The sequence below is a fragment of the Miniopterus schreibersii genome (genome assembly GCF_964146895.1).
Source record: "Miniopterus schreibersii genome assembly, chromosome: 17".
Taxonomy (NCBI): Eukaryota; Metazoa; Chordata; class Mammalia; order Chiroptera; family Miniopteridae; genus Miniopterus; species Miniopterus schreibersii.
In genome coordinates, this window is record NC_138117.1 from 39,391,059 (window position 1) to 39,406,793 (window position 15,735).

Here is a 15,735-nt window from a genome sequence, read left to right on the forward strand (position 1 = left end):
TACTGATAAACTGTGATATATGAGATTCTTTTCAATTTATGTTAATACATCAGGAAAGAATAAAATTATAAACAGCATATGACTTTTTTTATATGGGAAAGGAAATTTGGTTTTGGCCCTGTGGAAGATATATATATATCAGGAAACTTTAAAAAGATCTCAAAATATGCTACCCAACAGAATTTTAATTTCTTTCTGCAGTGTACAGCATGTCCTCTGACAGGTGTTCCTGCCCTGCTCTCTTCCCGACGGGACATAGCTGAAAAATCGAACAGCAAACCCACAGTGCTCTCAGCCCTCCTCTGTACACATTTATGGAGTGGCTGCTACGTGTGTGATGCTGAGCTGGAGAGACAGGGTCCCCAACACCCAGGGGCTTCTGCCTGTGTGGTGAAGGGTGAGCATTACAACTTCCCAGCAGGTGCACCAGGTTCACATAAGGGGCTTCTGCACACTCATTAACCAGATAAAATTTCTTTACTGCAAAATCCTAAACCAGAGATTCATTAAAAGAAAAAAACTGCAACTAATTTATTGCCCTATTAAAAAATGCTGTATTTAAATATAAATACTAGGACAACTGAAGTCAGAGGACGTTCTTTCCGGACAGCCAGAAGCTGGATCCCTGTGTGGTAGGTGTGGCTGTCGGTTCAGCTGCCCACCCCTGCTCCCTTCCATCTGACCCACAGCCTTGGTGAGCTGGGTGCCAGGCCAGGCAGAGAGAGAACGACCGGGACACATGGTCTCGGGGAACATTTCCAAATGCAGTTTCTCAAGTCTGTGTTAAACTGTACACTCTCTTAGCCCTGCATTTGCAACAAGCCACGGATTGTCTGCCATTCTGCTGTTTTCCGCCACTGCGAACCCAGCGTACCTGTTAACGTTGGTTGCGCTGGATGCTTATCTGCCTTCACCCTGCCCCTGCTGTCAGTCTAGTGCCTTACAGCCCAGCTAAGCTGTGTCCTAAACCCACACCTCACGCATCACTGCAGTGCCTCTAGCACAACAAGTCACGTCTCTGAGCAGCAGCAACCTATCAGTCCCTGAAAAGAAGACAAAATTCACAGTTGGCAGCACCTTCCAGCAGTTCTTAAAGGAACCTGGCAAGTCTGAAACGTCCAGCACTCTCTGACACCCTCCCAGGTAGACCCTTCCTGAAGTGCCAGGTGAGCTCAGGCGGCCACATGTCACCATCGAAAGGAGGAGTCTCAAAAGAGGTTTATTGGACAACTGAAGGCTGCAATCTAGTAACACAAAAAAAAAGCTACAAGAGTGTTTAGCCTACAAGAACACGAATCTGCTCCAACCAGCACAAAACAGCAGGCCCTGGCAGATGGAAACACTGAGTTCCAGGGCCAGCTGGAGAGAAGCCATTTAATGGCAGAGGGTTTCAGAACCCGTGGTCCAGACACTCTTCTGAAGTCTTCTCCATGGAGCTGGAAACCAAGTTGAACCAGAACGTACAATTCCCCAGAGAACTACCAACCTGACTTTCACACTAGGGGGACAGTTCTGGGGATAGCATTGCTACAACCAACCGCCTCTGGTTCATCGAAGGCAGGTCGCCAGGGGCACGCGCCCCTCAGGGGTCCCTGATGAGAGGCACTTTAAGAAATATCTTTGTGAGCTGCCCAAAAAACTTACCCCTTCACCAAGTTAATTATTTCATGTTTCCTTCTTGTTTTCTGTAATAAAATTCAGTACTAAATTCATAGATAAGCGTGGATAGCTCTAATAACACACACCTCCTCCGGGTTTCTGCTCAAACGTCAGAGATCTGCCCCAACAACCTTTATAAAACAGTCCAGCCCACGCTCCCCAGTCCACGCTCCCTGCCCTTTTCTTGTTTCTCCATGGCACCTGTTTACCATGTGACATCCTTTCAGTTTTATCTGTGTGCTGTCTTTTCCCACTAGAGAGTAACCACCCCGATGGCAGGCACTGGTTCTCCTGGACCCCCAGAGGCCGTGCCTGACAACATTTGGCACCTACTAAATGCTCCCAACAGAGTGACTAAAAGAATGGATGACTACATAAAACTCTACGAGCTGCATGTCAACCTTCTCCATGAACTCGAACTTTGATTCTGAGTTAGATACCCTTTGTCTATTGTGGTTCTGATATGTTTACTGTGTTTTTGGTTTTTTAAGTAGTTTTGTAAACCAGACTCAATCTTTTGTACAATGAGGCACGAGATAGTAAGGAGATGAGTATAGACAGAAAAAAGGATGACCTAATTATCGAACAGTCTGCACTGTCACAGACGGTAAGGTCTCTTAGGATAAAAGAGGAAATGAGCCAACCAGTATAACAATTAAGTCGAGTGATCTTTATTCAGAAATTGATCACTTCTTCCCTTTGGCTCAGTCATGCTGTGTTGATTTGGTTGGGGTGATGTTTGATATTTAAAAGGCCAGCCCCCCCGGCACCCCTCCTGGCTCTCTGGCTGCCCCCACAGTCCCCACTCGTCCACTCCCTGGCCTCAGGCCCCAGGGGTACTTATCATGAAAGGTTGTGCAAATGTGTCAACATCGTGCTCACTGTCACTCTCGGATTCTTTAAAAGGAAATGAATGAAAAGTTTCCAGGAATTTCAGAAATATATTAGACCTTTCCCCTAAAACACACCTCCATATATGGAGCTATTGAAAATACAATTCCATGACAATCAGAGGCAGGAAAAGAAATGCATGAGATTAGACCAGTTTTATGCTGAACTCTACTTAGGGAGTCAGTTAAAGCTTTGAAAACCTAAGAGGGCAGGAGAGAAAAAGGGGGAGTGTCAGTGAGAAGAGACAGTATTCAAGAGGTGAGGGGAGGGTCCTTACCTGTTTCACGACAGTCACCGTCCCTGGAGCCATCGCAACCACGGAGGCCACGGCTGTGGCATCGTGGGTCTCGGTGCCCAGCTCAATGATCTGCTGGAGGATGTTTACAGCTGTGGGGTCCAGTCGGTCACCTTATGGGGAAGAAACAAACAGGACACCATTAAGGCCATTGATTTGAAGGTCTCCGAACGCAAAACCAGCCCACGAGAGGCCACTCCAGGGCAATGCCCTCTGCAGGGTGTGAATGGGTTCTTGGTAACGGCTCACTATGACAACAGAAAGAGTCTATATGGCCCTTTATGGCTTATGAAGCACTTTCTGCAAGAACATCCCCAGACCCCAAACAACCCTGTGAGGCGATGACACTGTGACAATATTGTCCCCATTTCACAGATTAGGTCTTTCCACACAAAAAGTCAGAGCTCCAGCCCAGATGTTCTGAACCCAAACATGGTGGCTCAAGACTGCCTCTCAGATGGGAGCCCTGAGCAGCACCAGCCACAGCATCAAAGGCAGAGGTGGGTCCCCGTGAGCACACAGGGCAGGTGGTCAGCGAGAGTGTGTCACAGGTTCTGAGCAAAACATCCCAGGATGTGTCAACTGTCAAACCGGGGGGCTTTACAGTTCCAGACCAATGTAAGCCTGGGTTCTATCTGAATCATCTCAGAAGACTGGAATCCATATCATCAGGTGGCTACGGAGGATACCTGCCTGGTCTCACCATCTGCCTGGCCACCTATGACTCCTGAGCACGGCACCCTGACCCTGGCTACTCATTCACTGAAAGGGAAGTGATTGCCTGGTCTCCACTTCAGCAGAGTATTATGACGTCTCCGCCTATGGCTGCATCCTCCTAGGTGAGCTTTACACTCCTGTGAGTCAGTCAGTAAGAGACAGGGGAGTCGTGTTCTATGTAAGGGAAAGATGTGGCCTGTGACCGACACAATGATGATGTTAGTGACCCAAACACATTCACTGCGCACCACCCCAGGGGCCCCCTACATATACACACTCACAATCAATCCCCCCCACTAGGAGGTGTTTCAATTGTACCTTGCAGCCAACGACTCTGACCATCCAAAGACCAAATAAGACATTTACCTTAAAAACTCACTGAGATAAGGTTGAATCCAAAGAATAAATAACACGTTTACCTTAAGAACTTACTGAGATAAGGCATGACCCCTCATCCATTTACTCCCTCAGCGACCACTTCTCAAGCCTGTCCTACAGCCAAGAACGTGGCTCCCAGGGGATACAGACAACAAGCTAACTCACCTCCCCCTCCTTCCAGGGCCCACAGGCCCCCGAGACAGATCTGTAAGCAAATCTTTACAGCACCTGGGTAGTTCCATATTGGGAAGGCAATTCGGGGACACTGTCACAGATTCGAGTGGGTTCCTGGCAGGTGACATATCTGAATGCTGACGATGAAGGTGAGTCTGCCAGGAACAATGTTCGGGTGCCGGGGGGGGGGGCAGACCACATCCCAGAGAGCACTGGAGCGCGTGGGGGAGGAGGCAGCGCATGCTGAGCTGCAGGCCCGGCAGGGAAAGCACCGTCCACAGGTGGGCAGAGGGCAGGCAGCCAGGCCAGCACGGCTGCCGAGTCTAAGCTACATGCCGAGAGCTAGGAAGAGGCCGGATACCAGAGAGGTTCCAGAAGAAGTGAGCAAGCCCGTGGGGATGGAGATGGGTGGGCTGCCTCTGCAGGGAACGAACCATCACCAAAGCCACTGACTGTGAGGGGAGGAAATAAATCCACACAAGGCCTCAGCTCCCGGAAAGGCATTTAACAGCAGAACCCCCCACTCTAACTGGCCACAAGGTGGGGGCCCTGCCTCCGGAAGCCCTTCCCGCTCAGCAGCAGCGAACACGGCCTGGCGACTCACCTTCCCTGGAGCGACTGTCCCAGAGGAGTTTCTTACAACCTGGGGTTTAGGATTTAAGAACTGGCTGGAAACGGCGATTTCCCAGCTCCCACCTCCTGTCACCATGTACTGCTTTCTTCTTCATCCCCTTGCCTGTCCTCTGTCCCCCAGTACAAACAGCACTATGGTCTGTTACACAAGCTTGGGTTCTGTGGTTCTGTTCATGTTCTGAAAAGAGCATTAAGCAAATGTTTTCTAAGCATAATGCCCCAGTCAGCACTAGGCTGCCACCATGGTTTGTTTTTTTAAAAATTGATCTCATATTTCAAAATGATGGCATTGGACATAAAAATCCTGATTCAGAAGAAGGGGAAGCAGGCAGTCGTGGCCACCACAAGGGCATCGGCCATGCCCTAGGTCTCAGCCCTGCCACCCCTGCACTGCCTGCCTGGCCCTGCAGACCCTGGGACCAGCCCCCTGGAATGGGTGACCGTGCAGGGTGGAATGGGGAGGGCACCCCACTGAGAATCCAGGAAACCCAGATTCCAGGACCAGCTCCAACCCCCAAAAGTGGGTGTCTCTCAGCCAAGCACCTGTGATGAGACCTGTCTATAAGTGGGAAGCGTGAGCCCTGCTGCTCTCGCAGGCTGTCCTGAGCATTCAAGGTGACACCGCATGGAGAAGCCTGGCAGCGCGGCTGTGAATCCCACCTCTGTGGTGGCCCCATCGGTGTGGCTCTACTTCAAGAGGCAGAGGTTTCCAAGCCGGGCAGCAGGGCTGCAGTCTGAGCGCTGGAGCAGGGATCTGGAAGCTGATCACTGACCGACCACTGACAGGCCTCACCCATTCGCAAGCTCAGTCACTCCACACGTCTACCACACACCAGCTCTGAGGGGTCAGGGGAGAGGGAACGTCCTCTCACCACTCTCAGAGGTGTATCTCAGGTCCTGGAGTGCGGCCACAGCAGCCTGAGTCCCCTGGACGTCTTCTTCGGCTTCTGTGATGTGCAGGTACTGGGTGGAGGGCTCCTCGGGAGTTTCTGTTGCTGGCTAAGTAAACAGAACACCTGAGTGACCGTCTGGAAGACCAACTGCCACCCAGAATCCCAGGATAATGTATTAAGACAAAACAAAAGCACTCTGCAACATCTTTTATCCCTGAGAAACCAGCTGTTCCCATAAAAACCCTATTTTCCAAGGAGAAAGCTTCTCTGCAAATACTAGGACTTTTAAAACCTGCTTTGGTAGGAAGCCTCCTGCTACACATCCTTGCCTGAGGGAACAGACTCTGCTGCCCAGAATCAGAGATTAGACACATCAGAGACTCCTGGGTGTGCTCTTCTGGTGGCTCCGGTCTCTTCCCACTGTCACCAGCAGGAGGCAGGAGTGGGTGTGGCAATCGCGTATAGTCTATTGCACAAGTCCAGTGCAGGGTCAGAGCTCAGTAAATCTTAGCTACTCGTGCCTTTCTTATATTTATACGATGGACACAATAAACACAAGTGAACACAGAAAACATATCTGTGCAAAGTTAGGACTTACGAGTGCAGGAGGAGCTACAGGGCTACTCACAGGTACCTCGTACCTGAGGGGAAAGAACAAAATCTTCACAAGCACTAGATAGTCATCATGACCTCCTTCTGGAAGGGGTGAGGAGTCCAAGGAAAATGACTGGGCAGGAAGCATAACTGTCACCAGTAACAAAGGAGCCTCTCCAGCAGAGACGATGTCAAACTTTTGGATTCTTGCCAAGCTAAGAGCTAAGAAAGCTGCCTGCCTAGTTTTAAAGAACATTTACTATGTGTGACATTGATCATGTTTTCAGATACCCAAGGTCATCTGCATTTCTTTATCTGTGAACCAACCTTCCAACCTTCCTTCCTTCCTTCCTTTTTTAAATCCTCACCAGAGGATATCTCTTCCATTGATTTTTTAGAGTAGAGGGGAGGGAGGAGGGGGGAGAAACACCGATGTGAGAGAGACGCGGCTGGGCTGCCTCCCACAGGCACCCCGACAGGGCAGGGCATCGAGCCTACGACCCAGGTCCACACCCTGACTGGGAACCAACCCCGAGGCCCTTCTTCCGAGGGCCGACGCCCTGGCCGCCCAGCCAGGCCGGCGGGCCTTCCGTGGACCTTCCTTATCTCCTGTTCGCCCTCCTGTGGGCTGTGGGTCTTCTCCGTCATTTTTCTAAAAGCCGCCTGTAGTGTAAGGACAGTCTTCCTTTTCCTACGACGCGACTGAAAGTACTGTTGTCATGTGTCTCAGCTCTTTTCCGGACGACTTTGAAACTCTTTCCATGCAGTCTTTTCTTTTTCAATCTTTCCCCTCATTGAATATGGATTTCGAGTTATATAGCAGGGAAAGTTCTCCACATTCTCGATTTATAAATGAACTCACCTAGCTTGTCTTCTGGTATTTGTCAAAATCACTGTTTTTACATTTAAATCTCTGCTCCTTTAGCTCAAGGCTTTCACTACTGATGAGAGTGGATTGATGACTTAATGTACTACCTATAGTAGTTTTTCATTGCTTTTATTGAATTTTCAAAGAATGTAATCCTGCCACCTGCAATACAGACACTGTTTCTTCTCCTCGAGCCTCTACGTGCTCGGCCTTGCCTGACGCACTAGCTGATGCCCACACGAAGTTCCAGAGCAGGGCCCCGGCCATCCCTGTCCTCTCCCCAGCTTCAGGGAGACACCTCTACTGCCTTCCCATGAAGTCAGACGCTGATGTGGGCTGAGACATATACACCTAGTTTTTCATCTTAAAGATATGCTCATCAAATTCTACTTTACTGACTGTTTTTAATCAGTGGACACTGACTTTCGTCAAACGGCTTTTCTGCGTCGTGAAGTTGATGACGGTTTTGCTGTTCTCCCCAGCTCTGTTACCTGCATGGATTCCACCAGCACACTCCCTCACATGCAGTCACATGTCCCCTTGCACTCTGGAAGCACCCCCACATTGTCAGGACGTATGACTCTCTGCATGTGTGGTTGGAATTGTCTAAAGCCCTCACCCCTGACCACTGGATGCCCTGATGGCTGAGTCCTTACACAATGCTTCTCAGCTGGGGGTCATTTTGACTCCTGGGGAACCCTGGCAGCATCTCTGTGATGTTTCTGGTTTTCGCAACTGGGGATGCTAGTGGTATCTAGAAAGTAGAGGTCAACAATGCTACTAAATAACCTAAAATGCACAGGGCAGCCCCTACAAAGAGGAATTACCCAGACCATCGTTTTGGTGGTGCTAGCTTAGGTAAACTGCAAAGCCCATGCTAGTGACCCCTAGTGTCTGAAAAGAGAGCTGGCTACTGGCTTCTATAGTGCAGACGTTTTCAGCAAGGTGACGGATCCCAAAATCTAAGGGAAAAGCAAAGATGACAGGTAGAGGAAGCAGGGCCTGGAATCATGAAATAGGGCCCCGCCCTGTTGTCCTGGTGAGGACAGGCAAGGCTCCTCCCCTTGCCTGCTTCTTTCAGGTACAGTATCCGAAACTCTGGATTTGTGAGTAATAGAAGTAAATAGGTCAGAGGCCAATACAGATAAAAAACGACCCAGAGGAAGAGATCACACCCGTGGCCTGGACCCCACCCAGTCATATGCCCTGGATATGAGATATGATTGGCAAAGATTGCCAAGCTTCCCAACCAGAAAACCCAGTGTCTGGTTCGCATCTGCGTCTGGAAGAGTCAGGGTCAATGCCGCGCCCAGGCGTTACCTCCCACTTGGGCTCTCCCTCACTCTCCACCAGCTTCAGGCCGTGCTTGTTCTTCAGGTGCCTGTTGAACTCCCACTTGGTGCCGTAGACAAAGCTGCAAACGGGGCACTTCAGACCACCTGAAACAGAGGCAGAAAGAAGCGGTCACAGCTCGCAAAGCGCAGTGGTTCCCCCTCCATCCAACGCCTCACATCGAAGGAATGGAGCTCACAATCCAAGCTCACCTTAGCACTGGAACAATAGCAACCGTTTATGTTTCCTTAGGGCAGAGATTTTAAAACTTAACGTATTTTTCCCATTTATGGAATGAGCATTTGCAGAGAGCTCGATGCTATCCGCCCGGTATCCATGGGTTCCACATCTGCGATTCCACCAACCATAGGTTAGAAATGTTAAGAAATACTACACTGTTGCTGACGTGTGCCAGGTAGTTAGCCTTCGGGCTCTGTGTCCGTAGAGACTTCTCTTTCTTGTCATTCTTTCTTGCAGCACTTCAACTGCATTAGATATTGTAAGTAACCCAGAGATGATTTCAAGTATACCGGAGGACAGTAGTCAGGAAGACTAGACACAGACGCCAAATTCTAAACTTTGAGAATATTCTACAGGAAAGGCAGTGCAAGTGGATGCTGTTTTCTCCAACAGTCTGCACTTTTTTTTGTTTTTTAAAGGGAAAGCCTAACAAGCTTGTTTTTTCTCGGTCAGAGGAGAGCGAAACAGTTTTTTAGCCTCCTTTGTTACCCTTTATTAATCATCTAAAATGGTGCATTTTCCTATGATCACCTTTAAAACCCCCAAGGTGTGAGACTCATCTATCACCTTTCTTTCTTTTTGGTAAAACTGACGCTGGTTCTATAAAGACTAAATATGAGGCAATGAACAAAGCAAACTACCTAAGGTTACACTTAGGCTTCAACAGGACATTAAAGATTCCTTATGGGGTACTTTTTAATGGAAACTAATTGAGTGAAGAAAACATCCTTATATTATGTTTAAATTAAAATTAATATGATAATGCCCCCACATTAATTAAAACTTCAACCTTTGCCACAGTGATGTTAATTAAAGAACAAATGGAAATCTATAATCTAGACCAAAGGTATAATTCTGAGAGAAATTAATTTCTACTTCATTTCATTAAATTCTTAGGCAACTCACAGTAAAAGGTCACGGGGACGCTTGGTGAAGTTATTTTCAGGGTTAATATAAAGCAACCGCCATAAAAACTGCAACCCCCCCCCCCAAACCACAATTTCCTCCTAAGGCCTGATGACCAGGCAGAAGAACAGAATTTCCGGAGCAATTTTAAAAACTGATCATGGCATCATTGGCTCTTTTTGCACCGCAATATATTCTGGATGAGTTTCAGGCATTAAACTATGTGTGCTCCTTTGTGGTGGCTGACATTATCAAAAATTCAATTTCATTTTCAATAATCTACCTCCTGGGAAGGCCTGGAACGCTGGGCTGGGGAGTCAGAGGCCGGAGGTGGTACTCACTCACATGACCCAGAACCAGTTCCTTAGACTCTCAGGGTGTTTTCTCCATGGTGAAAACGCTAAAGTTCACATCCTTAAGAAAGGCACCGCAGTGGGCAGGAGGATGGGCCCCAAAGACACTCCCATTCCAATCCCAGCAACATGCGAACATGTTACCTTATGGCAACAGGGACTTTCAAAGGTGTGATTCGGTTAAGGATTTGGAGATGGGAGATGATTCTGGAATACCTGGAGGAGGGCAATGTAACCACAAGGGACCCTATAAGAAGGAGGCAGGAGAGAAGGTCCTCATGGTGGGACATGAGACTCTGCGGGCCATGGCGGGCTCTGAAGGTGGAGAAGGAGCTGGAGCCAAGGAGTGAGGGAGCCTCTAGACACTGGGAAAGGCCAGGAAACGGATTCTCCCTCAGAGCCTCCTGGAGTACAGACTCATTAGCAAGCCTGACTTTATCTGTGAGACCCATCTTGGACCTCTGACCTTTGGAACCGAAAGATAATAAACTGTGTTGTTAGACCCTTGCCGAGTCTGTGGAACAGACGCAGCTCAGCTATCAAAGGAGAGTGGTGCAGAGCAGCCTGATTTCACAAGATTAACAACTGAAATCTGGAATCGGACTTGGGTGACATGCTCACCTCCCATAGCCTCTCTTTTTTTTAAAAAATATATCTTTATTGATTTCAGAGAGAGGAAAGGAGACGGAGCGAGAGAGATAGAAACATCAATGATGAGAGAGTCATTGATCGGCTGCAGCCTGCAACCCAGGCATGTGCCCTGACCGGGAATCGAACCCTGATCACCTGGATCCTAGGTCGATGCTTTAACCACTGAGCCACACCCGGCCAGGCCCATAGTCTCTTAATTCAGTGCCTGTCCAAGGGCCCAGCCAGAGCACAGCTCAGAACCAGCAAATGCACACAGGGTAGTGATCAAGTGGGAATCACAGGTGAGCACCAAGGTAGAGGGTTCCCGGTGACTTGGCACACTGTCAGACATGGCTTTGGGACACAAGGATATCTGAATCCCATCCTAAACCCCAGCCCCACTTCCCGCAAGATCCACAAGAAAAACTGTGTAAGGGAACATACAGCAGAGAAAGGCAACGTGCATTTTATTGTTGGACAGGCTGATGTCCAGAACCCAATGTGGGCAATTTGGTAAATGGAACTCAAGCAAGGTCTCCCCCATCCCTCTTGGTCCCCTCACACACTCCCCCAAATCGTGGGATCTGAGAGCCTCCTTACAACCTCGGGGAAGCAGAAGAAAAAGAAAGGAGGTCCTAGAGTCAGCCTAGAGTAAGATAAGCCCGTAGACCTGAAAACAAAGAAATAAGAGAAAGTAAACAGCACCCTGTGTGTGTGGCCTTTCAACAGGTTATCACGTGACCTCTAGCAAATGAGAACCAAAAGGCACCTTACAGGAGGACCATGCCCCTCCCCTTGCCCCTGGCCTCTCTTCCTCCTCTTTAACAAACTTCAGGGACATCAGCCCATGAAAGGTAAGGAATCAGACTCTATCCAGAACTGCATTGGGCTCAGCCACCTGCTCACTCCATGGCCTGGGCTGGTCATCTGCCCTTCCCTGTGCCCTCAGAACAGGAGCTGTTCTGGACCTGTCTGGAACCAGCTCACCAGCCTGCTATGCACATCTTCCCAGTTCAGTGACACCACACTAGTAGCTTAAAATTGGCCATGGTGGAACTATTTACACCACAGAAATTGGCAAATGCTACAAAACAGGTTCCCCTGCCCCGGCTGCTGGGGGAGCCAGGTGTTAAGCATTAACAGCACACATTCCAGGGGCTTCTGGAGCCCGCTGAAAATACCCCAACTCTGGAAAACACCATAGTCCCTTCCCACAGAAACCTACAAGGGGTAGAGTGTCCAAGAGGGCACATCTCAGCCTCTGAGGCCTTCTCCCAGCTCCTCTGCAGCTCACACTGGCACCCTTCCCACGTCGCCAAGCACAGTGGGCAGGAGAGTATTCGCCAGCAGTCGATGGCTTTGCCGTGTCACTCTGTGACACCGTTTAAACAAGGAATCTCTGCACTTGCTTTATGGAGACTATAACATCATTCGGAGAAAAACATTCTATTCATGGTTCCTCACTATGTTATCATTTTAACACAGTCCTCTGCATCACACAAGAAATTACAGTCCTGTGAGGATATTTTTTAAGGAGTAGGATAAGAAAATAAACCCTGTGGGGATGGGGACAACTACCTGAAATTAATCAAAAGAAAATGAAAAATTCTGTGGTACCAAGTGACTGGGCATTTTCAAGCCCAGAATTTTACCCAGTCCCACTTTCTGCCTCTTCCCTTCTCTTTCCCTCTCCCAGACAGGAGAACAGGGCAGGCTTCGTGCTCCTGACATTTCTCATTTGTGTTCATGGCCAACCAGCTACCCCATTTCAGGGACTGTTCTCCCACCAAAACACAGGCTCTTAAGGGTCAACAGACATTTAGTTGTTTTTTCCTCAACATGTCCCTTTGCAGAGGGGATGGTAACACACACACATATATATATGAAATACATCTAATATATACATATCAAAAAAGAAAACCAAAAATACCCCTGCAGAGATTAAAAATGAAATCTGGACCCTGTTAGGGAATGCCAACTTACTCTAGAGAGTCTTAGAAAGTTAACTGAAAACTTAAAGCATGAAACACTTTGACTTCAGCACATTCTCTACAAGGCAATGATGAAAACTCGGAAGCCCCGAGCAATGACCGTATTATCAATCTGATGCCCACGCCTGTCCCAGCAGCCACAGTAAACGTCTATTTCCTGCCAATCCCACCCAAGGGAGTGAAGGACGTTAAAGGGATCTCTAGTCTGCTACTCTGTTATTTACTGTGACTCTAAGACATCCATTCTCTCCTCTGTGATTCCCCAACATTGTCAAAAATGATGCAGCTGTTCTAGAGGTCTTAGATAATTTCAGAAAAACACTACAAAAGAAAGGAATAAAAACATATTGCATGCCGAACCGGCGTCCTCTCATTCCATCCTGTCCACCATCACACGAGGTGGCGCCTGGGGACTCCACTCTTAGGTGAAGGGCCTGGGGTGTAGAGGTTTGGTAACCAGCCGAAGTGCCCAGCTAACGCAGACCCATGCCCACCTCCCGTCCTGCTCCACGAGACTGCCTTTGAAGAAAACAGAAGGCACGCAGGCGCCCCGTCACTCCAGATGGATGGCTGTAAAATTACTGAGTCTTTTATGCTGTTCACCCATTTCCATACATCAGCCCTGTCACGGAAAGCGCTGAAGGATACAGTCAATTCATTTGTTTTACATTAAGATGCATTTTATGGCGATTCCAGCAAGTGGAGCTTCACGCCGCATCAGAAAACTGAGCATCTCAGAGTTTGCAATTCCACAGCCCTGTTTATGGGGGGAAATGTCTAGAACTGTCTTCGGCTTCACACAGACACAGGACTCGGGAAAGAGTAGCAGCTGAAATACTGCAGGCTGCAACCATTTTTTAGTTGAATTAACAAAGTGCACATATAAATACAATGGCATTTCTCTGTATGGCGATAGTGTATGTGCTAAACCCTCTCAAGTGGGAATACATGATTACTTATTGAAAATAGAAGCAAAAGAAACCCTCCAAACTTCTCAATAATATTAGAGGTTTCATCCATTCTCTTTAGTTTAAATGTTCTGAATGGTTTTTCCTTTTCAGGATAAGTAATCTGAGGACTCAATAAATATTTTTGGGTACTCTAAAGAAGCTCACCTATAAATATGTTTACCACAGTATTCTTTACAATTGTAATAAGAGAAAAACCTGGAAACCCTACAGTGTTTACCCACAGGAGCACGGATAGATGAGGCACTGTCCCCTGGTGCTGTGTTACAGAGAGCCCTTAGAAAGTACAATTAAAAAAACAAAGGGGAACGACATGTCCACGTTAATCAAGAGAGCAAGCCGTGACCTTCCATTTACGCAAAATGAACACCTGGGCCCCAGGAGAAGGCAATGCAGATAATTGAGCATGAACGGGGGGGGGGGGGGGGGGGGGGGGGGGGGTCTGTGGGCACATTATCACTTTTTCATTTCATATTTCCACTGAGGTTGCTCTAATGTGATCCTGCCAACAAGGAAGGAAGGGTGGTAAACAGTACTGGGGAGAAAGGGGGTGACATGGTGATGATGAAGAATTAACAACGTTCAGGGATCAGGATTAAATGATCAGTGTGACAGCTCTCTCAGCAGAAGCGCGGCCTGGCAGGACTGAGCAGGGCCCCGGGCCAGCACATGCCTACCTTGCTGGACGAGTGCATCGGCCACCAGCTCCCCAGCGCCCACATTGGCGTACTCCTCGTTGGGATGCTTCCTGTTGTAGTGCCTCTTCAGGGAGCCCGATATGTTGCACGAGTAATGGCAGTGGGCACAGCGGAAAGGCTGCAGGGACAAGAAGGACGGTTAGGGAAAGGCGAGCCCCAGCCGAGACCAAGCCCTATGGAAAAGGGGCAGGCACAGCTCCTCCAGTGTCCGCTGTCACTGTTCTCCCATCCGTGTGTGTCTGAGACCCCAAAAGCCTGAGGTGAGCAGGCCCATCCCATTGGGGTAGCTCTAAGGAAAACATGACCATGGGATGCTGAGTCCTGCCTCTACAGGACCAACCAAGTGACAGGCCAGGTGTTCCCAGACTAGGAGGGGGCCTTTTCAAATTTGGCTTTCATTTATTTCACATCTTTTTTTGTTCACCCCAGAATTTACAGTTCTTGCTGAACAAGGAAATTTTTTAAAAAAGCAATACAATTATTTTATCGCCTTTTAAAAATTGAATGCCACCTGGCCGGGCGTGGCTCAGCGGTTGAGCGTCAGCCTAGGATCCAGGACATCGCGGTTCGATTCCCGGTCAGGGCACATGCCCGGGTTGTGGGCTCAATCCCCAGTAGGGGGTGTGCAGGAGGCAGCGGATCAATGACTCTCATCATTGATGTTTCTATCTCTCTCTCTCCCTCTCCCTTCCTCTCTTTGAAATCAATGAAGATTAAAAAAAAAAAAAAAAAAAAAAAAAAAATTGAATGCCTTTCAAAACAGGGCCCCTTACAATTAATTTCCTGATGTACTTGCTTCTTTAAATTATTTCCTGCATAGTATTTACCTGTAAGCACCTGCCTTACACAGGTGTCACCCAACGCAGTCCACCATTAGGGAAATCCATTTGTTATCAGTTTGCTGACCCGTCACAAGTATACACACGTTTCCGTGTCTGAACATTGCTGACCAGTCACAAGACAACTCATGACTGCACTTAAATTAATTTAAGTAATTTTAAACACCTTGGTGACTCGTCACAATGGAAAAGCAGCTGGCCACATGGGCAAGTTCTAGCTCGAAGTAGTCGGTTAGCAAGGTGTTAAACCCTATTCCCATGCTCCTGCCCCCACCCCCACCCCACCCCACCTGGTTAAGACCTGGCACTTTCAGGGTAAGGACACAAACAGGCTTTGCAGTCTTTCCACAGCCACCTGGCACACTGCCGAAGCACCAGGCACTCAGAGTGGCAAGGGGGAAAGGGTGCTGCTGAGACCTGTGGGGGAGCCCAGGAGACCTGGCCATGGGCTGGGCGATGGAGGGTCATCCGGTCACTGTCATACCCCACGTCCTTACTCCTGGCTGGGACAATATCAAAGTGTCTCTCCAAACCATGTGCTGTACAGCGTTCCAGCAGAGTGCTAGAGAAACCCCAGGTTTGCACTCCGGGCCCATTTGGAACCATGAGCAGCTTCCTGGTCTAACCGGAGAGCATGGAGCAGCGCACGGTGCAGGGGATCCAGATGGGACAAGTT

General features: G+C 48.6%; 1 protein-coding gene across 1 annotated transcript in view; it reads right to left on the reverse strand.

The window, feature by feature from the left end:
• The window catches only part of ZFAT (zinc finger and AT-hook domain containing), a 133,652-nt gene that overhangs the window by 16,107 nt on the left and 101,810 nt on the right, over positions 1–15,735 (reverse strand). The window contains exons 12-15 of the mRNA XM_081116469.1: positions 14,200–14,338; positions 8,423–8,541; positions 5,620–5,746; positions 2,828–2,958 (exon numbers count right to left, since the gene is read on the reverse strand). Coding sequence (XP_080972595.1) covers positions 2,828–2,958; positions 5,620–5,746; positions 8,423–8,541; positions 14,200–14,338 — 516 coding nt within the window. The remainder of the gene's footprint in view (positions 1–2,827; positions 2,959–5,619; positions 5,747–8,422; positions 8,542–14,199; positions 14,339–15,735) is intronic.